The following is a 26,133-nucleotide window of genomic DNA, read 5'->3' as shown; positions in this document are numbered from 1 at the left end:
GTGTATACTTAGAAATCAATATATGGACTTAATCGATTTATAAAGCTAAAAATATATTAAAATAAGTTTATGTTCTTGGTTTTGTATGGGAATGATATTCTACTAGTAAGTAGTTAGGCATTATTATATGAGATTAAGTCATTTTTCATAAAGAACTTTAAAATGAAAGATATGGGTAAAGTAACATTTCTTATTTGTATTGAGATATAACATGATGGATCTCAAGGTATAATTGGGCAATCTCAAAATACATATATCAAAAGAGTTTTAGAGAGAGATATGGGATGCAAAATTACTTATTTACTGATATACCATTTGTGAAAAGGTGAAAAGTTTAGCCTATATTAATATCCCAAAAATGACCTAAAACATAAAGGAATGAAAAAGATTCCATATGCTTCTACAGCATGTGGTTTGAGAAATATTCAGGCATGTACGTGCCTTGATATTGTTTCTGCAGTTAAAATGTTATGAAGATGCCATAATGATCCTGTGAATGCTGGAAATCGGCGCCCACATAAATTTATGGTTTTCAGTGGGGTGTTTTGACTGATGTGAATTGGTGGTGCAATGTAGACTTCAAGTTGCCACTAGCCACTTAACTCAAAATCCTGCAATTGGCTAGAACCTGCAGAATATGTAAAGTTAGAGAATCCGAAGACCCTCTCACTTCAAATTGACTCCGAATCTGCGATTTTAAAGATTCTAAGTAAGGGACCTTGGTTACAAAGAGGGAAGGTGTTAGGCACCCTTTCTGCCCATACGAATGTACGGTCTCTACTCGGTGTGGTAAGAAAATCTCAAGGGATGAATGGTGTAATCAAAGTAGGACTAGGCACACGCGAATTTCTGATGCGGCAAGATTTGAGATTTCGGCAAGCCATAGAGCATACGTCCAACAATGTGTCTAGAAGGCGGATGTGATGATGCTTATGCAAAAGGTAGAGAAAAGAGGACTAGATCACTAGGAATTTCTTATGTGATAAGATTCGATGTACGGCAAGTCACAGAGCATACGTTCACTAAAGATCTAGAGAAGCAAGGGGGTTGAGAAGGGAATAGATGTCATGGTGATTGCTTGTATATAAAATGGAAAGATCTTTGGCTTGAACTTGAGTGGGCTAAGACATGATTGCACCATGATCAATCCCGGCTAGACTTGGGATTGAGGAGGTTAGGAGGAGGCTAAGAGATTGCTAGAAAAATATGATCTTGGAGGCTTGGGAGCTCTCCCTCACCCTCACTCTCACTCTCTTCTTCTTCTTTTTCTTCTCTCTCTCTCTCACTTAGAAAGTGAAGTTGTTGTTGTTGAAATGAGAAGAGGAGAGGGGTTATTCATAGACTTCTCCAATGGTTTTATGGTAATTGTAAGGTTTATGAGGGGCAAAAGCTGATGTGGTAGCTTGTGAGTGGTGGAGGAGAGATAAACGCCACGTGGCGCGCTCCCATTAGCTCTTGGTTTGGTAAAAGGGTAAATAAGATCAGCTGGAGGGGTAATTTTGAAAGAAAGTTGACTTTCGAACGTTGTGACAGCTGTTGCTTGAAGGATACACCCGTCCCGCAAGCGGCAGTAGTCGAAGTACCACCGGCGGTAGTCAGACTTCCGCTCGAGCTGAGCTCAGGCCAGGCTAGAGCATGTGGGCCTCGTTTGGTGCACTGGTTCGTCTAATGGTCTTCTTTTCAGTTTTTTTCTCAACTAGGTGTATTTCATGCTGATCCTGATTCCAACAGGTTTTAGGTTGGTACTGGAATTCGGGTTTGGCTAGGTTCAGGGTTTAAGTTGAGGTTAAGGTGGGGTTTAACAGTTCAGATTAGGGTTTTGGGGTTCGAATTAGGGTTTTGGGGTGCGGGTTAGGGTTTTGGGTACGAATTAGGGTTTCAGGTGCAGATTAAGGTCATGGTTCTTGAACTGTCTTAGCCTTCTCAAGATATTAGCCTAGGTGGGGTGTCTACAAATGCCCTTCTTTGGCCGAGGTTGTGAGCAACCGAGTGCCAAAGCGAGTAGACACCTCACCCTTCTGGTTAGAAAGGGTAGTGATTTGAATCTGTTACCTGTCATTGTATCATTGTCAATTAACTGTTTGGAAAAGAGATGACTTACACATATCATGAGAGTTGAGGAAAACATTATGATTGTCCCTGCACGTTCGTGCGGCATTACGGGGTCACCAATCACAACCCTTTCACATCAGATTGTTAATAGCATTAGAGAGTAAGTTTGAAAAGTAGGGCTTCTGCACATTCGTTGTGGCTTTATGAGGATTCCCGTACTATTTTGATTTGTCATTTCCTTTGTTGCGTAATCACCCCAGGAGTATTTGTTCCATTTGATCGTCAAAGTGGTTAGTTGCCCTGCGCGTTTGTGCAGCCTTACGGGAAACTTACTACACCAACTTGGACTCGATCAAAAATTTTAACCATCCTGAACTAGGTATGTGCAGGTAATCTTTTTCCATGCAGTCTGCTGATTCTAATACTTTGGTTGTAATGGATTCTTATCACTTCGAGTTTGATTATTCTTTCTAGAGATAGATCCACTCATTTTTACTAGCATTCGTACGACTGTCCAGATATAGGGATCGGGTGAATCATACATGTATCATGTACGGATTCGATCATCCTCTAGGAAAATTGGAAGAGATCAAATCTTATTTTGCTGTTTGCACTGACCGCAACTGGAGAATATAGAAGATTCCTTAGTGTATTTCGTGCCGCGTGCATTTTTTTTTTTAAGTTTTTTTTTTTGAAAACAAATCTCTTTAGAATTAGACTCCTTAGAGATTTTATTTGAAATATTTTTTTTTGGATTTTGTAACATATCCGTTCGATCTCGTGGGTGGGCGTCATTGTTCAGTTTTTATTTGTGAAAATTGCATTGCCTCCACTGATAAGCTGATGGGGCTAATGGTTTGAAATATTTTTTGGATTTTTGAAAGATCTGTCTGATCTCGCGTGTGATCATCTTGTTTTTATTTGTATGATCTAGATCAAATTAGTCAGATGGCCTCCACTAATAAATTAATGGGGCATTAATGATGATACGATCCAGATTAAGTGGTTAGATGGCCTCCACTAATAAATTAATGGGGCATTAATGATGATACGATCCAGATTAAGTGGTTAGATGGCCTCCACTAATAAATTAATGGGGCATTAACCATGATTTATTGTATTTTTTTGGGATTTTTTTTCTTGTATTTTTTTCAGCAATTTATTGTCCAAATTATCAAGATTTCCAATATCTTGAGAGATTTTGAATTTCTCGTGAGATTTTTGGAGCTTCTCATGAGAGGACCTTTTTCTAAACTTTTTAGGCTTTACCCAATGGATACAATAATTGTCCGGTCATCCCATCAACTCAAGGGAGATAGGCTCGCTGTCCCATGGGAATCTAGACAGAGGTGGCAGTCTAACTGCTGCCGCCGACAGTCCGTCTGCCACCGGTCGCCCATTTTGTCTAGCGGTCCAGTGTGTGCGCTGGTCCGGTCATTGCACCCCTTCTTTCTATATCATCTCTTCTTGATTCGATCCAGGGAAGCCATTGTAACTCTCGGGAAGATCTTAGTTGTGGATTTTTGTTTCTTTTATGGCCCTTCATTGCCTTTCATCCTTCTTCATTTTTCAGGTGGTTGATCAATGGGTTTTTGCTGGATTTTTGCTGGACCATTTTTGTAGGGTTTTTGGAGGGACCATTGATGGGTTTGGATCTTCTTTTTGGGCCCATAAGAACCATGATCAGGAGTTTGTTGTTTTGTTAGAGTGGGGTGTGATAAGAAAGGGGGCCCCACTCTTTTATTTAATTTTTGTCTTTCTTTTTCTTCTTTTTTTTTGGGTGATCTGGACCATAGGATGGGTAATTTGGGACCCACTTGAGCACTTTGATGGTTTGGATCTTAATGACGGCCATCACTTGTGGAGTGGATCTTATTTTGTTTTTCTGCATGATTTTGGCCATGTATGGAATTGGTTTCGTAGGTGGGTCTTGGATCATGGATTGAGGACATGGGCCTTATCTAAACAGATGGGCCATGAAATGGGCTTGGCCCTGGACAATGGTTTTGGGCTTTTACACCTCTGGTAGATTTTTGGGCCCTTTGATCTTTTGAGTTCATTGGACTTTTGGGCCCATTGGGCTTTAAGATTTGGATCTTGGGCTTTTGGGCTTTTGTACATTTGGGCCTTGATGGGATTTGAACATTTGGGCCTTGATGGGCTTTGAACATTTGGGCCTTGGCTTTTGACTTGGAACCTTGACTTTGACTTGGACCTTGACTTTGACTTGGGGCCTTGACTTTGACTTAGACCTTTGATTTTGTCCTTAGGCCTTGACTTTATGGTGAGAAGGATACTTACCCATGGATCTTATTTGTGTAGAATGCCTCACCACGGTAGGAATGAGGCTGGTCCTTCTTGTCGGTCAGCCAATCCATGTTTCGTCCCTCGAGAGGGTCGACATTTGTCAGACGTGGCTCGAGAAGGTGCCACTCCTGCAATCTTGAAGGGGCATGGAGTTAGAAATGAACTAATTTGTAAATCTCTTGGTATGGATAAGCTTTTTGGAGAGAATAGAGGAATTAAACTTAACGGGAACACTTTTGCCTCTATCCTTCTGGTAATCTAAAAGGGCTCGTCTGCTTTAGAAAGTAGATCGAGATCATTTCCTATGTGTTATGCTTGTAGAGATGTTGGACACCTCAATTTTAAATGTTTAATCTTAAAAATGGCCCAATCCACCTTAGTCTCAAACTGAACTATTAAATCTTTCATGACTGAAAAATTAGCACACCAATAGAGATGCATCCCAGGAGGATTGTCAAAAGAGAGAGAGAGAGAGAGAGAGAGAGAGAGAGAGAGAGAATTTTTAACCCCTCCTAAAATGACCACCCGTATGAATGTGCTGCTGAAACTAATTATTCGGCTTAATGAAAAGGCAAAGTCAATGATAATCAGGGTAGGACTCACATAGTTAAATCACCTACCGAACATAAATCTCCAACTAGGAATTCACCTAAGGGATATATATATATATATAGGAAAATCATTTTTCCTCCCGAACATAGTCCGGGTGTTAGGAAATTCACACCCAAGTGAGTTGTACAAAGGGATAGATGACCTTAGAAGGTATGTGTAGACTTAATAGATAAATCTTATGATTCTAACCTCATTGGTGAGCCCAATAGGAATATCAACGGATTTCAACCTCAATCTTGAGCATATAGGTAAACCTGGGAATTGAAATCTCATTTTATGATTAATAGGTATATTTAAGGATTTTAATCTCATTGTCTTTTTTATAGTTTAGCCTTAAAGTTGCTTGATTTCAATATCACATGTTTATTGCTAAACTATCATTGGTCATTATTATTTCAATTTATATATCTTTTTAAATGGCCATGTATGCATGCTCCATATTATTCATGTAATATGCACCCTATACATTTGTTAGTATGTGTTTATTGGTATATCCATGATTTATAGAGGTTTCCACTTTTGTGCTTAATTGGTATATCTATAAAATTATTTATTTGTCAAATACTGACAAAATGGAGAGAAAGATCAAGTGTTAACAAAACAAGTTAAATTTTGTTTTGAAGGATTTGTTTGTTGTTGCAGGGAATTGATGAAGATAGGGAGCAACAATGGGGGAGTAATGCAAGTTTACATATCTTTGTATTCGAGTTGTAAATTATTTGTAATTGACATGTAGTATTTTTAAGTTGTTTTGGTTTGTCATTGGCATGGACCATGACAAAGTCTAAGTTAGGTTTTTGCCACGTAATTGACAAAGGAGGAGATCGTTAGTGCACCTTTTTTTTCAATCACGTGAGTCCATGTGTTAGGGAGTCGATTAAGCCCTTAGAAGCTAAGGACCGAAGATACAAGTGGACATGGAGCAACAAGGAGTGAAGAACAGGTAAATAAGGTGCCTTGGTGACCCTAACCCTTAAACCCAAAACAACATTAACCTCTAAATGATCCTAACCTTAATAGGTAAACCTTAATTGATCATCCCTTAACCTTAGGAGCCAAATTAAAACATGATAAGTAAGGCTAAAAGAGGTACATAGCCACTATAAACATACCTGCCCAAAATAGCAGTTTTCAAGTGGTCCTCAATCCCAGCGACAGTCTGTCAATGGGTCTCGATGGCATCAAAGGACCCACTCGTTACAATCGAATAAACAATCCAGCAACTTAAACAGAAAAATCCTAGAGTTTCTCGATGGGATTGATAGTGTGCTCGATCCTATCGAATGACCTTCAATCCCATCGAAGGGCCTTTCAATCATATCAAGAAAGCCATTATCTAAACATTTTATAGTCTTTGGAATATGATTTCGATAAAATGGGCATTTGGTTCTCGAACATTTAGAAGGATTTTTTATGCAAATAGAAATTATGTTATTTCTCACTCATATCCCACATCCTAAGCCTCTATACCTATGAAATTTTATTCATCTTTTTGAGCTTTACTACTCTAATGAGGATTCAACATCCACAATAAAGATGAACTCAATCTCTACCTTGTTCTAGAGATTAGACCAAATCTTATTGGTAAAACCATTGTCTAAACCCTCTAAAACACTCATCTATGTGAATCCCCTAGGTTTAGAACATTCCTATAAGTTGTACAAGATTCCACCACCTCCCTTGTCTTAGTCACCTCATCAGCACATCACATGCAAGGCAAACATTCATAGGAGCTGAAGCATCAACATCAACAATTGAAGGAGAAATTGAGGAGTGGATTCAAGCATGGGAGAGTTTTGAAGAAGTAACTCAAAGAAGGCGTTAAAACAGGGCTCAATCCGACAAGTTACCAAGTATGAGCCCATAAAGTCTTTCCTTATGTAAGACTAAGTGTAAGAGTTTGTGACCTAAAAGTAATAGGTTCTTTTATAGGCCTTCGATTGGAGTGTACGCTTGTAAAGGTTAGTGGTGAACCTGATTTAAAACTTCCAATAGCGAATATCGATATACTCGAGAAGAGTACGTCCAGCAGGAGTGGAGTAGGGATATTGAACCAATATACATGCTTGTGTTTGGGATTGATTGTCACGCCCCAAACTCGAAAACCGCGCTCACAAAATTTTTGATCACTGAATCCTGTGTCGCCAGCCTCCATAGTCTCCCATTCTCAGATCCCAGTGTTCATACGCCAGATTCTGATCCTGGGATCCAAAAGGAGGATTTTTTTTCCAATGTACATTTAACTTGTAATAAGCATAACCACAAGTTTACCCAAATCACAAAGGCAACATCATCATCACATATCCACTAATATAAACATTTGAATATAGTGTTGAAAGGGAAATACATATATCAAAAATCAAAGCTCCAGAAGTCAGTTACACGCTCCAAGCTCGATGCTGCTACAACCTAATGCCACTTGCACGCATCTATCGTGCATAAGCTAATAGAAAGCTTAGAGGGTGGTGTAAGTGTGTACATAAGATAAGTGCTAAGTATTTAATACAATGCCTTAATCATACAATATCAGAATTACTGGCAAGATCATGAATCCTACAATATCAGAGTAAACAGAAATACTGCAAGTCTATAAATCATACAATATCAGAATACACAATACAGATCAGCTATGCAAATGAGGAGTTATAGAGAGCCAAATATCAGATGTCAAGGATATAATGCAATATGTAAATCCTACTAAGTCTGTCTAAGACATATAAGTGCAGAAACATAGCAACCCAAAATGCCGTATGCCTGCGGATGTAATGCAATATGCGATGCGATTGAAATGACCAAGCTGGAGTGTGAAGTCGAGATGATAGTACGCAGTATCACAGGCTATGGGGTCCATCACAAGGGACTACTATCCAAACTAGTCTCATACCTAATTTGGATAGTCAGACTCAATGTGATAAACTCCTGATCTCAGGTTAATCATGCCCCCAACCGAAATCCTGGCCATTACGAAGGTACACATAACAAATAGTTGCGCACAACCAGCCCGAGTGAATAGTGAATGAATGTAAAAATGAGTATACAACTTCTACTCAATAAGTCCACATAACAATACTGTATATCTCTAGGATCATCACCGGGGTCTAGTATACTCCAAACTGGCTACCGCCCCTATAGGCCGCACAGCCCAGCAAGTGAAAAAGACCTCACTACCTGCCTACCAGCAGTATACCAATGCCTACTTGGCTTGTCGATAGCGGACCCATTTAGGAGCTGGTCAGACTCATCCTAGCTATACGTACTCCCCAGAGCAGGTAAGGCCACACCCCCTCCCAACTGACTACGACACAGTGGGAGATGCAACCTACTGGTATACGGCCTTCATGTGCTCATATATATATATATATCCACTCGGTCTCGATGTTGGGGCGTCCTCTGGTACCAAGAGGGTTTAGAGATTTTCACCAAGGGCCATCTATGGCGGCCTGATGCTAGTAATAGATTTTTGGTGTCCATCTGGTCATCCATGACATGACTGTGGAGGTTACGACCCTGATGTCGCTAGGGTGTACAGTAATCACCATCACACAATGTGAGATGCATGAGTCATGCAGTCCAATCATGCATCAATCTTGCGGATAGCGTGTGCTCATGTGGGATAACTTTGTCTATTAGTGTGTCCCATAAACCACCTACACTATGGCATATGTAATGGTCAATCACATCTCATAACAAATATACAAATGATGCATATGGGCATGTATCATGATGTTATGCTGTCACATACTCATAATCGGTATCAATAACTAGCCTCGATAATCGACATCTACAATCGGCCTCGACGATGTGGACATTTAACCAACATTGCCCCCAATGAGTGGCCCACATAGAGCCTAATGTATAGTGGACCCATAGCCTCACAAAAGGCCTAATATACAACACCATGGGCCCCACTCAAGGGCTTAATACACATCATGATGGGCCTCTCCCATGGGCCTAATATACATCACAATGGACTCCATCGCTTGGCCCTCAAATGCACGCAATGGGCCTCATCACATGGGCCTAATATACATCACAATGGACCTTCAACATAGGCTGAATACACATCACAATGGGCCTCAAATACGGGCCGTATATACATCACATTGGGTCTCGTCAATCTGCCTCGGCAATCAGAATCGGCCTCGGTGGTTGGCCTCGATAATCAAAATTAGCCTTAACAATCAGAATCGGCCTCAACAATCGGAATTGGCCTCGATAATCCAAATCGGCTTCAACAATCAGCCTCAATAATCAGAATCAGCCTCAACAATCGAAATCGGCCTTGATAATCGGAATCGGCCTCAACAATCGAAATTGGTCACGATAATCGAATTCAGCCTCAACAATCGGCCTCTACAATCGGAATCGACCACGATAAATGGAATCGGCCTCGACAATCGAAATCTGCCTCAACAATCGAAATCAGCCTCGATAATTGAAATCAGCCTCAATAATCGGCCTCGATAATTCGAATCGACCTCGATAAACGGAATCGGCCTCAACAATTAAAATCGGCCTCAACAATCTGAATCGGCCTCGATAATCAGAATCGGCCTCAACAATCGGAATCGGCCTCAATAATCAGCCTTAACAATTGGTATCGGCCCCGCAAAGGGCCTAAGGGAAGGTCATAATGTGGAAATTTAACCATCATTACCCATCAATGTGAACATTCAATCATCATTACTCCCAAGGGGTGGCTCTCATAAAGCCAAACGTATCGTGGGCCCATGGCCTCCAATACAAGAAATCTCACTTTTAGCGACAAAAATTTTCATCACTAAAAGCTAAAATTTCATAGCTAAAGAGTTTTAGCGACGAAAATTTTCATCGCTAAAAGTGGGCGTTAAAGGGTTTTATCGACAAAAAATTTGAATCGTTGCCGAAAGCAATCTTTTTAGCGACGAAAATTTTCGTCGCTAAAAAAACTTCAGAAGACTTCTAGCAGCGAAAATTTTTGCTACCAAAAATATACGTTCTACTTTTAGCGACAAAAATTTTCGTCGCTAAAAAAACTTCATAAGACTTTTAGCAGCGAAGATTTTCGCTGCCAAAAATATACGTTCCATTTTTAGCGACGAAACTTTTCGTCGCTAAAAAAACTTTACAAGACTTTTAGCAGCAAAAATTTTCGCTGCCAAAAATATAACTTCCACTTTTAGCGACGAAAATTTTCGTCACTAAAAAAAACTTTACAAGACTTTTATCAGCAAAAATTTTCGCTGCTAAAAATATTCGTTCCACTTTTAGCTCACTAAAAAAACTTTACAAGACTTTTAGCAGTGAAAATTTTCGCTGCCAAAAATATAAGTTCCACTTTTAGCGACGACAATTTTCGTCGCTAAAAAAAACTTTACAAGACTTTTTCTTTGCTAAAAATATTCGTTCCACTTTTAGCGGCAAAAATTTCCGTCACTAAAAAAACTTTACAAGACTTTTAGCAGCGAAAATTTTCGCTGCTAAAAATATTCGTTCCACTTTTAGAGACAAATATTTTCGTTGCTAAAAAACCTTTACAAGACTTTTAGTAGCGAAAATATTCGCTACTAAAAAATATTCTTTCAACTTTTAGCAACGAAAATGTTTGTTGCTAAAAACAAGTTGTTAGACTTTTAGCAACAAAAGTTTTCGTTGCTAAAAATATTTACAAAACGTTTACCTACGAAAATTTTCGTAGCTAAAAGTCTCTTTTAAAAAAATATATTCCAACACAAAATTGCACAAAAAAATATTTTCCCTGATATTAACTTGTTACAATATATACACCTATTATAATATATTTCATCATATTCTTCCTGAAATACACCTGTTATATAATATATTTCATCATATTCACATTCACATTCACATCCATATAAACCCAAGCTAGTAAATCCATCCAAACATAAAAGTACATTCATCCAAACACAAACAATCTTATCCACATCACATTCATTCACGCATAAATACATATAAGTTTAACATCATAAACAAAAATACAAAAAATAACAAAGATGAAAGCGGAGGTGGTGGGGCATTGGTGGGTAAGCGTGCAGCGAGACCCTGAAACAACTTACAGCGATAATCCTTAACCCGCTCCTTGATCATGTCGTCGACAGCATAGGAGATGTGCGGAACACTCAAATCCAAGTCAAATTTATCCTGCATTTCGTAAATAATAGATTAAGGCAATAAACTTATTAAGAAAATAACTTAACCGTAAATGAACTTTTATAAAATAAATTAGGATTTATAAGTATAGGTTTAGGTTTAGGTTTAGGTTTAGGTTTAGGTTAAGGTTAAGGTTAAGGTTAAGGTTTAGGTTAAGGTTTAGGTTAAGATTTAGGTTAAGGCTATAGGTTTTGGTTAAGGTTTAGGTTTAGGTTATAGGTTATAGGTTATAGCTTTAGGGAATTGAGAATAGGTTAAGGTTTAGGTTTAGGAAATCGAGTTCGGGTTCGGGATCGGGTTTAGGTTTTGGTTTTCATGTTTAGGTTTAGGTTTAGGTTAGGGAGTTAAGATTAGGATTAGGTGTAGGTTTAGGTTTAGGGATTTGAGAATACATTTAGGTTTTAGGTTTAGGTTTAGGTTTAGGTTTTAGTTTATAGGTTTAGGTTATAGGTTTAGATTTAGGTTTTAGGTTTAGGTTATATGTTATAAGTTTCGGTTATATGTTATAGGTTATAGGTTAAGGTTTAGGTTATAGGTTTTGGTTAAGGTTTAGGTTTAGGTTTAGGTTATAGGTTATAGCTTTAGGGAATTGAGAATAGGTTAAGGTTTAGGTTTAGGAAATCGGGTTCGGGTTCGGGATCGGGTTTAGGTTTGGGTTTTCAAGTTTAGGTTTAGGTTTAGGTTAGGGAGTTGAGATTAGGATTAGGTGTAGGTTCAGGTTTAGGGATTTGAGAATACATTTAGGTTTAGGTTTTAGGTTATAGGTTAAGGTTTAGGTTTTAGGTTTAGGTTAAGGTTAAGGTTAGGTTATAGGTTATAAGTTTAGGTTATGGGTTATAGGTTATAGGTTAAGGTTTAGGTCATAGGTTTTGGTTTAGGTTAAAGTTATAGGTTAAGGTTTAGGTTATAGGTTTAGGTTAAGGTTTAGGTTTAGGTTATAAGTTATAACTTTAGGGAATTGAGAATAGGTTAAGGTTTAGGTTTAAGAAATTAGGTTCTGGTTCGGGATCGGGTTTAGGTTTGGGTTTTCAAGTTTAGGTTTAGGTTTAGGTTAGGAAGTTGAGATTAGGATTAGGTGTAGGTTTAGGTTTAGGGATTTGAGAATACATTTAGGATTTATGTTTAAGTTTAGGTTTTAGGTTATAGGTTATAGCTTTAGGGAATTGAGAATAGGTTAAGGTTTAGGTTTAAGAAATCAGGTTCGGGATCGGGTTTAGGTTTGGGTTTTCAAGTTTAGGTTTAAGTTTAGGTTTGGGAGTTAAGATTAGGATTACGTGTAGGTTTAGGTTTAGGGATTTGAGAATACATTTAGGTTTTAGGTTTAGGTTTAGGTTTTGGGATTAGGATTAGGTTTAGGTTATAAGTATAGGTTATAGGTTTAGGTTTTGGTTAGGTTATAGGTTCAGGTTTAGGGAATTGAGTTTAGGTTATAGGTTCAGGTTATAGGTTATAAGTTTAGGTTAAGGTTTAGGTTTAGGTTATAGGTTTTGGGATTTGAGAATAGGTTTAGGTTATAAGTATAGGTTTAGGTTAGGGTGTAGGTTAAGGTTTAGGGAATTGAGTTTAGGTTATAGGTTTAGGTTATAGGTTATAGGTTTTTGGTTAAGGTTTAGGTTATAGTTATAGGTTTTGGGATTTGAGAATAGGTTTAGGTTATAAGTATAGGCTTAGGTTAGGTTTTAGGTTAAGGTTTAGGGAATTGAGTTTAGGTTATAAGTTCAAGTTATAGGTTATAGGTTTAGGTTTTAGGCTAAGTTTTAGGTTTAGGTTTAGGTTTAGGTTATAGGTTTTGGGATTTGAGAGTAGGTTTAGGTTAAGGTTATAAGTTTAGGTTTAAGAAATCGGGTTCAAGTTTGGGATCGGGTTTAGGTTTGGGTTTTCAAGTTTAGGTTTAGGTTTAGGTTAGGGAGTTGAGATTAGGATTAGGTGTATGTTTAGGTTTAGGGATTTGAAAATACATTTAGGTTTTAGGTTTAGGTTTAGGTTTTACGTTTTAGTTTATAGGTTTATGTTTTAGGTTTAGGTTAAGGTTTGGGTTTTAGGTTTAGGTTAAGGTTTAGGTTTTAGGTTTTAGGTTTAGGTTATAGGTTATAGGTTATAGGTTATAGGTTTTGGTTAAGGTTTATGTTTAGGTTTAGGTTATAGGTTATAGGTTATAGCTTTAGGGAATTGAGAATAGGTTAAGGTTTAGGTTTAGGAAATCTGGTTCGGATTCAGGATCGAGTTTAGGTTTGGGTTTTCAAGTTTAGGTTTAGGTTTAGGTTAGGGAGTTGAGATTAAGATTAGGTGTAAGTTTACATTTAGGGATTTGAGAATACATTTAGGTTTTAGGTTTAGGTATAGATTTTAGGTTATAGGTTTAGGTTTAGGTTATAAGTTATAGCTTTAGGGAATTGAGAATAGGTTTAGGTTTAGGAAATTGGGTTCGGGTTCGGGATCGGGTTTAGGTTTGGGTTTTCAAGTATAAGTTTATGTTTAGGTTAGGGAGTTCAGATTAGGATTAGGTGTAGGTTTAGGTTAGGGATTTGAGAATAGGTTAAGGTTTAGATTTAAGAAATCGTGTTCGGGTTCGAGATCGGGTTTACATTTGGGTTTTAGGTTTAGGTTTAGGCTATAGGTTTAGGTTTAGGTTAAGGTTTAGGTTTAGGTTATAGGTTTTGAGATTTGAGAATAGGTTTAGGTTATAAGTATAGGTTTAGGTTATAAGAATAGGTTTAGGTTTAGGTTTTATGTTTAGGTTAAGGTTATATGTTTAGGTTATAGGTTTAGGTTTAGGTTATAAGTGTAGGTTATAGGTTTAGTTTTTAGGTTTAAGTTATAGGTTAAGGTTTAGGTTTAAGTTTAGGTTATAGGTTTAAGTTATAGGTTATAGGTTTAGGTTTAAGTTATAGGTTTAGGTTTAGGTTTAGGTTTAGGTTTAGGTTTTAGGTTTAGGTATAAGCTTAGGTTATGGGTTATATGTTTAGGTTTAGGTTATAGGTTTTGGGATTTGAGAACAGGTTTAGGTTATAAGTTTAGGTTATAGGTTATAGGTTTAGGGTATAGTTTGGGTTAAGGGTGTGGTCCCTACAAATACAGATATAAACACGACCTGTCCAAATGGTTAGGCCCCTCCAATGTTATCCATAGGAAATGGACAGCTTCATCATGGTCATAACAGCGGTTCCCACCTTCCAAGGACCCCCACTCATCCGGATAGCTCCGATGCACATCCGGGTCTACTCCATTAATTTCGTGCAATTACATAAACACGGCCTGTCCAAATGGCCACGCCCCTCCAATACTGTCCAAAGGAAATGGACAGCTTCATCATGGTCATAACAGCGGTTCCCACCTTCCAGGGACCACCGCTCATCTGGATAGCTCCGACGCACATCCGGGTCTGCTCCATTAATTTCAAGCAAATACATAAACACAACCTATCCAAATGGTCAGACCACTCCAATGTTGTCTATAGGAAATGGACAGCTTCATCATGGTCATAACAACCGTTCCCACCTTCTAGGGACCCCCGCTCAACATCTGGATAGCTCTGACGCACATCTGGGTCTACTCATTTAAATAAAATGGATTATTAAGATCATTTAAATAAAATCAAGTGCAATCAACAATCTGACTTCGAGGATTCTGTTAGCATTGTTGATGGCACCTCGAACCTTGTTTAAATCCAGGTTGTAATCTGTGGCCACTGATGCTATTTGTCTTTCTGTGAAGTTGGCGACGATTTCTGCATCAAACCCAGCGAAAGCAGCCCTAATGATAAAGAACATTTTTGTATCACACCTAAAATTCTCATCCATTAGTTATGTGTGTGAGCATATATACATATATATACACCTTTAAAGGGCCATCTTCTTCAATAAGATCGTCATCATCAACCCTCAATAAGGTGACACCTCTGGCAACCGAAAAACCCGGAAGGACCTTTGGAAAAATTTCACCATCGACTTCCATTTTCCCTGTAAATCTAGTAAAAAGATTCATGCTTGCGAGCGACGCTACGAAGGTCGAAATCAAACTCACACGCAGAGCTTGCACCGCCGCTCACTCTAGAATGAGTACATTTTAAAGAGAAAGAGAAAGAAAGAGAGAGAAATGGCGGTGAGGTGACTTTTGGCCCTCTCGAGGAAGAGAAATTAGTGCAGTGATTTGATTTGCCCGACGAGTAGTGAGATTTCAGTCGACGCCGGTTTCCTGCTACACGTAAATCAAAATAAAAATTTCTACAGAAACAATGGTTTCCCATGCAAGTAAAACACACTATAGAAGAATGTGACTTACATGAATTCCAACTTTTTCAACTTTGAAATTGAAAATGGTATATCCCCATAGATGTCGTTGAAAGACCAATCCTGAGGGCAACACCCACAAACCCACTCATAAAATGTTTGCAACAAAAATAACGCCAAAAAATCCATAATTTACAACAAAATCACCCATCTGTTGACATTAGAGAAAACAATGATTTTATATATAAATGTTAGAAACTAAATTGAGATATAGAAGACACGTACATGGAGAGTAGGCATTTTAGATCTCCAATTGCACTAGAAATATTATTGCATGGAGAAAACAAAACTTCAACATCAAGTCATACATGAATTCAAAATAAAGTAATGGCATACCAAGAAGGAAACATTTGAAATATGGAAAAAAATTGTTCTTTAGCTAACTGTAATGACCTTGGAATTTCTGTGCTAATCTTTCCTTAAGTAGTTGTTTTGGGGTAATTAGCGATTTACTCGATTGCTTGTGAAATCCGCATCAATCACTTTAAATTGTATCTGCATGGCTCTAAACGTGTAGATTAGTGAGCGCTACGTTACTCTAAAATCTGGGATCCATCGCTAAATCCAGTTGTTCTGGGGAATTTTTGGAAGATCTGGATCGGACCTGGACCGCGTGTCGAAAGTCCGATGGCGATGATCTTAGGCTGTTGCGGTCACCGAGTTGGGCTTGATCTTCACCTCGAAAATCAAGTCGATCTGATGTTCTGGGTCGATTTGCTTGAGCTCGGAGTGAAGAGTGTGAGAACGGTTGGAATTTGTTAAGCTTTTATTGAAATCTGAGTCATGTCGCTTGCGCGACGATTTTAAGCATTCTGACCGTTGAATTCTGACCCAATTTCACCCTCTGATCAGGATGATTGGCCCAGGCATATCCTAGTGCTTGTGGACCTGATCGAGTTTCCGTGACTGTTGAATTGAGTGTGGTCCGCCACGGCTGATCTGAAGAGCCGGTCGGTATGAAAACTCAGCTTGACCTAGATCCATGGTCAATGAGCTTAAGTCCGACCTTTCGTGGTTATAGGCCCACCAGAAGTGCTTCGTTAGATCGAGAAAGGCTTACTTTGGTTATAACCTAAGTATACCTTGACCCTGGGGTTATTTCCATCATTTTAAGGCCTATATATAGTCTTTAAACCCTAGCTCTCATTTCCATACGAATTTTCTCTAACCCTAGCTTGGAAAGAGAGTGGAAAAGAGAGAGAAAGTGAGAGAGATAAGTTGGTGAATCGTCTTGGTTTCTTCCTTGTTCTTCTTCATCTTCGAACCTTCACTTTGAATCGTTCTTCTGACGATTCTGAGTTCCTTTGGGGTAAGTTAACCTAACCCTAACTTGTGTTAGAGCTTAGACTAGACTTGGTGTTGTTGTATCTCATTTCTATCCTTATTTTAGGGTATTCTAGCGCCGTTGACGAAGACAACTCGTCTAAATCAGCTCGGCGGTTCTTTCTTCGCTTAAGGTGCGGACTTTGAGTGTATAGGTTATGGTTTTTAAGGCTTTCAATCCCAGTTAGTGATTTATTCTTGCTATGGATGAGATTTCACATGTCAAATGTTGTGTTTACATTGCTTTGCTGATACGCATGTGCTATATTGAGATTTGCGTATTCTGTGTATTTAAAAAGTACCGTATACGTATAAAATATGCACTTATGTTTGCCATGATTAATTGTCATGTATGTATGCTAGATGCATGTATGACAACTCCTTGATAAAAGGGATTGTCTAAATGCATGTATTTCAACATACATCATGTATGTTGTTCCATGTATGCTAAGTGTTTGTAGAAATGCATGAATGATCTAAAGTGTAACTGATTACACTAAATGCGGGCGTTGAGAAGTGATTCTCAATACTCCTATTGATGCGCATGATTTCCCTTATGCAGTTACATTCCAAGTTATTTAAATTCAAGCATCTCCTTTACTTACATTTATGTTAAGTTGATATTCTTCAAGTGCTGGTGTACCATGATTTAAGCTGTTGTTCCATTACTGTTTTACATTCCATATGAATATCTGTAGTAGTGTAAAGTGTTTGGGACTATGCCTTAGTCCAGGAAATCGGTAATTGACCCTATGAATCGTGGTTGAGATTGCTTTCGCCACGTAGGACGTATTAGACGAACCCGAGTCGTATTAGAGTTGTCGGCAGTGGTTTGGCCACGTGGAGTGTTTGCGCACTCTATATCGTTCAACTCAACGTGCGCTCGTGCTAGTCGAGTTCGTCAAGTAACCCGATTGTCCGTTGTATGTTAACCATGTATGGACGCTACTGCTTGAATCTAGGGTACCGAACTTACCAGTGAAATCCCAATAACCATGGTACCTGATCCGCTAAGACTCATGAGCCGGACATGGTGGTATGGGACATCGTGGTCGAGCTGTCGGCCTACGCTGGGGTGACGAGCCTCCCCGTAATGACCAGTGAGCAACTAAACTCGTGAGCCGATTATGGTGGTATGGGACACTATATTCGTGCTGTCGGCCTACATTGATTGGTGACGAGCCCTTTGTAGTGACCTCGAGCATACCTGGATACCGCAAGGAGGTGACGAGCCAAATTGTGGTAGTAAAGGCATGAAAGGCGTGCATTGATTGGTGACGAGCCCTTTGCTACGACCTCAACTATATGATCGTATGAGATATCTAGGATTGACGACCCTAGTATGGATCACTGTTTGGATGGTGATATGAGGAAGGTATCTTAGCTTCCCAATCCTGTTGTGTGAAATGGACTAATAACAACTTGGTAATCATATCCATGCACCGCATTTGCATGTGCTTTGTAGATGTGGCGCACTTTGAGGCGATGTCATGCGTAACGTAAGATGAAGACGCTGAGGGTGTACGCGTGAGGGCACGCATCATATTGCATTCATACTTACATTAATAAGAGTACTTAGGATTTAATTACTTATCCTGCTTTATCATTACTGTTTGATTGAACTGATAACATGTTAACTAGTGCCTTATTGTTCCACTGAGTTGATCACTCACTCCCACGTTTCTGGGGCGGTGTTGCACACCCACCAGACTCTGTCTTAGGCCCTGATGTTCCAGATGTGGATGCGACGTCTGAGGCAGAGCGGGAGCTGGATGACGACGAGGCTGCCTTCTCCTATATGCAGTTTTCAGACGGGTTCTAGCGAGCCTCGGTCTGTTGCGCAGGATCTCTGGGATTATTTTTGGGAACTGAAATGATGTACTTAATACTTAAATTTTGTTAAATAACACTTTCACACGATCTGGATTGTATATGTAATTCAGGGATTTACACTTGTACACATTTTACTATAAGTCTTCCGCTTGCTTTATTCACTTGTCCCTGAATCATATCTGTGTTTTGGCTTAATCTATTCCATGTTTTATGCACTAATACAGCCAACATACATTCATCATTAAATATGTTGCATAAGTGATGTTTTGGAACTCGGGAGCTGAGTTATGCTCGACCCCCGAATTTCAGGGTGTTACACTAACACACCAAATTCCCAATTTAAATATAAGGCACAATACCAAATTGAAGAATAAATCAAGTATTGTACTGCTAAACACATCAATACATTTTATTTTCAAAGAACTATCAATGCCAGAAATCTCTACTTGAACATAATGCCCAAACCTTTCAAAGTCTTATGCAACTTTCATCATTTTATTAAATCAAAGTTAAAGAAATACACTACATCATATTCAATTTGAAGAAGATGATCCACTCTTGCATGACATCCACTCTGAGCAGTTGCATCAACTAATGTTGTGAAATGGGTCAAAAAAATTAAGATTTTCAGTGACCACATCCAAAAACAAAAAAAATAATCGACATACCCCAAAATCATGCCTGAGTAATTCCATGTCCTACTTGCAGCAAAGCAATTATCTAATTATTCCAAAGGAGTTACAAGAGATTTAGAAGGAAAAGGAGAAACCTATTTTTTGGGCCCTATTTCGCAAATAATAATATCTTCCACAAAGAAAAAGGAGAAACCTATTTAAGCCTACTTGCAAGAGTGTTCTTGTGGCAAAATTCGAGGCCCTATTTCGCAAATAATAGTATCTTCCAAATGCAGCCTAAACATGTTTCGATTTTCCTTTTGGATTGGAGGTGAAATGGTTCTTTTCTTTTTCTTTTTTCTTTTTCTAAAATTATTTGTTGTTCTTTGTAGGTGAGGTCAAGTTGGACACATTAACCTCACATTGCACATCTTACATGGTAACTGATATGAAATAAGGTTGGACTGCAAGAATTATGATTTTATTAATTGGATCTTTCTTAATTCTCTGTTCATAGAAGTTCAGCTGATGCTAGGCAAAAACTAGATATGTCTTGTCAAAGCAATCGAGCCAAAGACCAAACATCTCACTATCTTTTTTGTCATATTCAAATTATTAAAACACGAATTCCAAGAATGAGTTCGAACTCCGAAAGTGTCAGCTCCAACACTCGTACTTTTAGTCCAAACCCTAACCAAGGACTCCAAAATTACCAAGTACTCATAAACATTCATTGCAAGCATTTTCTGTCTGAGCCTCCCCACACCTCAGATTGCATATGGTCATTTACAGAAACTAGTGGATGACAAACTATGTGTAACATACAGAGATGGTTCAGCCACTTATGCAATTAGGGAAGGTTCAAAAGGACATACATATTTGACAATTGGTCAAATCATAAACAGAAGTATTATGGACGGAGACATTGTTTTCATTAATAGGCTACCTAGTACTCATAAAAATTCATTGCAAGCATTTTCTGTCTATGTGCATGATGACCATACTGTTAAGATTAATCCTATTATCTTCATTTACAGAAACCAGTGGATGACAAATTATGTGTAACATACAGAGCTGGTTCAGCCACTTATGCAATTAGGGAAGGTTCAAAAGGGCCAGATTTCCACATCAAGCATCAGTTGCATACATATGATATAGAAGGACAAAAGTACCACCTTCAACATAACTGTCAAACAAGTTTCCTCACCAAAAATTCAGATCACAAACCATCATGGCATGTGTCCAATTTTTGTGGAAGGACAAAGTAAATGATTGATATACATTGTGCACAAGATGACCAACCTTGTATACAAATGTCATCTCCGTCCTCATACATTGTGCACAAGATGACCAACCTTGCATACAAAGGTCATTTTCTCAACTTAATCCAGGGATGCTAGAGACAACCGAGAAAGATCTCCAAGGAACCTCATAAGCCTCCCCACACCTCAGATTGCATATGGTCATGGTTCAAATGTAAAATGGTAACACAAAAACAAAAAATTAACATCACTATCATACATGGAATTTGACAAAAATGAACTAGGCTCATGTATCATACTTTCAAGGAAAATGTGTACCTCCCTTGTTATGTCAATAGCATGAGAAGGACCTGAAGTCAAGGATTCGTGTACCTGATCAGAGTTCAGAGAAGTTATTAAGAATAGAAACATGACCAAATGACAATAAGCCAGCTTATAAAAATAAATGGTTAAGATTTTTAAACAAAATTATCATTATGGTTTCAAGGAGGGTCCATTTATCTCCCTAATGTTGAGTCATCTCAAAAGCAAAGGATTGGCAAAAAGCCAAAAACCAAACAATAGTATTGCAAAGGACCAGTGCAGCTAAGTTACAATGAATACAACACACAGAGATATGGAGAAATTACAACGATTGCTTTATATCGGGAGGCAAAGAGCACTAAGTACAATGTAGCTAACAAAGGAGTTTTTTTCTAGAAACATTGTGATTTTAAGACTGACCATTAGGTGAAATAAAGAAATGGCAATTTCAGAACCAAATGACACTTACACAGATTTCTTTGGCATTAGACTTCTACCAATTTGTAGAAAGTCTTATTGTTGCATACATGGAATATTGTTGCAGCAATTTCTTAATGATTTGTTTGCAGCACATCCGTAGCAGGCTTGGATCAACAACCTAGCTCACTAAACCATGGACTGTTCTTGCATCTTTTTCTTAACTATTTTCTTAACTGATGGTTTGCAAACAGGCAAAAATGAAAAAGCTGAAACAACAGTCGAAATTTGATGGTGGAGCATGCATATTTTTAGATTTCCCACCTTCATTTTGCCAATGATACACTCCGTGGTAGACCATTGAATTGGTCAAGTTACTACGAATTTTTTAAGCTAGATTATTTGTATGATCAGCAACACCCTGTCTATCATAACCAGCATCTGCAACCTATCATCCAATACAAATGATGGGAAGTTCGTTGTATTGGATGGAATTATCTATCTTCCTCTAGTTGATCAGAAGGAGATTCTCCAATGTGACTTATAGAGTTGTGGCCCACCTGGATGGAAGGCAAATCTCCTAATTAGATCTCAAGTAATTAAAATACTCATGTAGATATCTATCAAACTGTAATGACCCTGGAAATTTTGTGCTAATCTTTCCTTAAGTAGTTGTTTTTGGGGTAATTAGCGCTATACTCGATTGCTTGTGAAATCTGCATCAATCACTTTAAATTGTATCTGCATGACTCAAAACTTGTAGATTAGTTAGCGCTATGTTACTCTGAAATCTGGGATCCATCGCTAAATCCAGTTGTTCTGGGGAATTTTTGGAAGTTTTGGATCAGACCTGGACCGCGCGTCAAAAGTCCCATATCGATGATCTTAGGCTGTTGCGGTCACCATGTTGGACTTGACCATCACCTCAAAAATTAAGTCCATGTGATATTCTGGGTCGATTTGATTGAGTTCAGAGTGAAGGGTGTGAGAACGGTTAGAAATTTATTAAGCTTTTATGAAATCTGAGTCGTGTCGCTTGCACGACAATTTTAAGCTATCTGACCATTGAATTCTGACTTAATTTCACCCTCTGATCAGGGAAGGTGGCCCGGGCATATCCTTGTGGTTGTGGACCTAATCGAGATTCAGTGACCGTTAAATTGAGTGTGGTCCGCCACGGCTGATCTGAAGATCTGGTTGGTACGAAATCTCAGCTCGACCTAGATCCATGGTCAGTGAGCTTAAGTCCGACCTTTCGTGGTAATAAGCCCACCAGAAGTGCTTCGTTGGATCGCGAGAGGCAGGTTTTGGTTATACCCTAAGTATACCTTGGCCCTGGGGTTATTTTCATCAATGTTAGGCCTATTTATAGTCCTTGAAACCCTAGCTCTCTTTTCCATACGAATTTTCTCTAACCCTACCTAAGAAAGAGAGTGGAAAAGAGAGAGAAAGTGAGAGAGAAGTTGGTGAATCATCTTAGATTCTTTCCTGTTCTTCTTCATCCTAGAACCTTCACTTTGAATCGTTATTCTGGCGATTCTGAGTTCATCTTTGGATAAGTTAACCTAACCCTAATCTGTGTTAGAGCTTAGAATAGTATTTGTGTGGTTGTAGCTCATTCCTATTCTTGTCTTAGGTTATCCTGTCGCCGTTGACGAAGACATATCGTCTGAAATCAGTTCGGTGTTCTTTTCTGGCTTAAGGTGCGGACTTTAAGTGTATAGGTTATGGTTTTCAAGGCTTTCAATGCCAGTTAATGGTTTATTCTTGCTATGGATGAGTTTTCACATGCCAAATGTTATGTTTATTCTGCGTTCCTGATATGCATGTGTTATGTTGGGATTTGTGTATTCCATGTGTATGTATAAAGTACCGTATGCATATGAAATATGAACATGTGATTGCCATGATTATTTGTCGTGTACTTATGCTAATGGTATGTGCGACAACTCCTTGACAAAAGGAATTGTCCAAATGTGTGTATTTCAACATACGTCATGTATGTTGTATTATGTATTCTAAGTGTTTGTAGAAATGTCTGAATGATCTAAAGTATGATATATCAACCTAGTATGGGCGTTGAGAAGCGATTCTCAACTCTCCCACTAGTGTGTATGATTTCCTTCTTGCAAGTTACATTCTTTGTTGTTTAATTTCAAGCATTACTTATGCTTACATTTATGTTAAGTTGATATTCTTCAAATGCTTATGTACCGCATGATTTAAGTTGTTGTTCCTTTACTGTTTTACATTCAATACGATTATCTGTTGTAGTGTACTATGTGTGGGACTATGCATTAGTCTAGAAAATCGGTAATCGGCCTTAAGATCGTGGCCGAGGTTGCTTTCGCCACGTAGGACGTATTAGATGAACCCGAGTCATATTAGAGTTGTCGGCAGTGGTTTGGCCACGCGGAGTGTTTGCGCACTCCATGTCGTTCAACACAACGTGCGCTCGTGCCAGTCGAGTTCGTCAAGTAACCCGATTGTCCGATGTATGTTCACCATGTATGGATGCTACTGTTTGAATCTAGGGTACCCAACTTACCAATGAAATCCTATTAACCATGGTACCTTGATCTGCTAAGACTCATGAGCCGGACATGGTGGTATGGGACACCGTGGTCGAGCTGTCGGCCTACGCTGGGGTGACAAGCATCCCCGTAGGGACCAGTGAGCAACTAAACTCAAGAGCCGATTATGGTGGTATGGGACACTATATTCATGCTGTCGGCCTGCATTGATTGGTGACGAGCCCTTTGTAGTGACTTCGAGCATGCCTGGATACCGCATTGAGGTGACGAGCCTTGGTGTAGTAACGAAGGTATGATAGGCGTGCATTGATTGGTGACGAGCCCTTTGCAACAACCTGAAACCATATGATCGTATGAGATGCCTAGGATTGACGACCCTAGAATGGATCACTGTTTGGATGGTGATATGAGGAAGGTATCTTAGCTTCTCAATCCTGCTGTATGAAAAGGACTAATAACAACTTGGTAATCATGTTCATGCACCGCATTTACATGTGCTTTGTAGACATGGCGCACTTTGAGGCGATGTCATGCGTAACGTAAGATGAAGACGCTAAGGGTGTACGCGTGAGGGCATACATCATTCTGCATGCATCCTTGCATTAACAAGAGTACTTAGGACATGTTTAATTGTTCTGCTTTATCATTACTGCTTGATTGAACTGATAACATGTTAACATGTGCTTTATTGTTCCACTGAGTTGATCACTCACTCCCACGTTCTGGGGCGGTGTTAAACACCCACCAGACTCTTCTTAGCTGTTGATGTTGCAGATGTGGATGCGACCTCTGAGGCAGAGCGGGAGATGGATGATGATGAGGCTGTTTTCTCTTTTATGCAGTTTTCAGACGGGTTCTAGTGAGCCTCGTTCTGATGCGCGGGATGCTGGGATTTCTTTTAAGAAATTAAATTATGTAATCTAATATTTGTAATTTTAATAATAACACTTGTTAAAACGACCTGGTATGTGTATGTACTTCAGGGATTTGCACTTGTACACATATATTTCTTTAAGTCTTCCGCTTGCTTTCTTCACTTATCCGTGAACTATATTTGCACTTTGGCTTAATCTATTCCATATTTTATGTACTAATACAGACAACATACATCCATCATTAAATATGTTGCATAAGTGATGTTTTGGAACTCGGGAGCTGAGTTATGCTCGACCCCCGAATTTCAGGGCGTTACACAAACTGGCCTTCAGCCTAAAATTCTTATTCCAAAAAAAAAAAAAAAAAAAAAATTGTAGTAAAATGTGAACCAAAGATACATTTGGGCAAAAACCCCAATATAAGCCTCCAAGAGAATTGGTACCTAAATAGTACAAATGACACAAGAATGTCAGAATTATTTAATTTTCAATCTTTTTTGGTCAAAAATTATTTATTTTTTTTAAATTATGAGGGATTTCAATTTTTCCATAAACGGTTGCTTCACTACCATGTGGGAAAGATGCACTAGTATGTCCACATATATAAAGGACACAAACCAGGACATCAAATTTTTTATTTTATCCACTTGGAAATAAATACATGATAACATCTGTTGACAGGCAAAAGGAAAACATTACAAGAGAAACAGTCTGCATTTGCCAGATTCATCAATTTTTAAATTGCGGACTATTCTTGATTCAGAAAACATCCTGAAAATTCAAGCCATTTATTCTATAATTTAAGAGAGGGAACCTAAAAACGTCCAAAAAGATCATTTTCTAAGATATTTTATATTTCAAAATACATGTGACTGCAATTTGGATTTAAGCCAAAAAAAAAAAAAAACACAACTGCAAAAGTTAAAGAATCATGGGAAGATCAAACAAATTATAAAAATCCAAAAAGAAATTAGTGTTGTAGCATTGGAAATAGATCAATTACTGAGAGAGAGAGCAAAGCATATAATTATAAGACAGTAAAATGTGACTGTGAAAACAAGTCATGAAAGTATCAGAAGCCGATAACTATCAGATATTAATAAATTTTGAAGGTCAATTCTTGTAGAAACCCATCAAGTAGTGACGTAAACATTGAAACCATAATGACTTGCTGTAGATTAACTTTGGTCAGCTAATGTAGATCTTGTCTAACAAATCACTTGAATCCTCTAAGCCAAAATCTGTTTATCTATATACTCATCTAGTTTCCTCTTTGTCAAATTTCATATTAAATGATTATTTTTCTTCATTGATATGAACTGAGTAGGAAGTGGGCAATATATAAGCTTATTTTGTTTGTTGCATGAACTTAATGTAAGTAAATTATATGAAACTACTTATGAGTAACTAAAATGTACTTGTAGGTGTTCGAGGCCAAGCCACTTTGAACAATCCTATTACTGAAGGGAGGCATTATGCAAGCAACAATACAAGCAGACATCAAGAAAAGCAAGTTTCAACCCAACAACTAATCAGCATCTTTTCATTAATCAGCAACAATT

At 38.4% G+C, this 26,133-nt stretch overlaps 1 protein-coding gene and 1 long non-coding RNA gene across 4 annotated transcripts; both read right to left on the bottom strand.

The window, feature by feature from the left end:
• Positions 1 to 10,835: 10,835 nt before the first annotated feature.
• Positions 10,836 to 21,785, bottom strand: LOC131225750 (uncharacterized). 3 transcript variants are annotated; one of them, XR_009161508.1, is made up of 3 exons: positions 15,403 to 15,779; positions 14,739 to 15,315; positions 10,836 to 11,112 (listed from the first exon to the last, which is right to left on the bottom strand). XR_009161508.1 is itself a non-coding variant. In XM_058221341.1 (3 exons), the coding sequence occupies exons 1-3, from the start codon at positions 21,229 to 21,231 to the stop codon at positions 10,903 to 10,905; spliced, it is 393 nt and encodes a 130-aa protein (XP_058077324.1). In that variant the 5' UTR covers positions 21,232 to 21,233; the 3' UTR covers positions 10,836 to 10,902. The 3 variants fall into 3 exon arrangements, 1 of the variants encoding a protein (XP_058077324.1); XM_058221341.1 differs by lacking the exon at positions 15,403 to 15,779 and adding an exon at positions 21,215 to 21,233 and having other exon boundaries at positions 14,739 to 14,904; XR_009161507.1 differs by lacking the exons at positions 10,836 to 11,112; positions 14,739 to 15,315; positions 15,403 to 15,779 and adding exons at positions 20,695 to 20,814; positions 21,215 to 21,785.
• LOC131225751 (uncharacterized) lies at positions 19,336 to 20,701 on the bottom strand. Its single transcript, XR_009161509.1, has 2 exons — positions 20,628 to 20,701; positions 19,336 to 19,946 (listed from the first exon to the last, which is right to left on the bottom strand). It is a non-coding gene; the product is annotated as an uncharacterized LOC131225751 (long non-coding RNA).
• Positions 21,786 to 26,133: the final 4,348 nt, after the last annotated feature.

This window comes from Magnolia sinica, chromosome 14 (assembly GCF_029962835.1).
Source record: "Magnolia sinica isolate HGM2019 chromosome 14, MsV1, whole genome shotgun sequence".
Lineage (NCBI taxonomy): Eukaryota > Viridiplantae > Streptophyta > Magnoliopsida > Magnoliales > Magnoliaceae > Magnolia > Magnolia sinica.
This window is presented reverse-complemented; position numbering and strand designations above follow the sequence as displayed.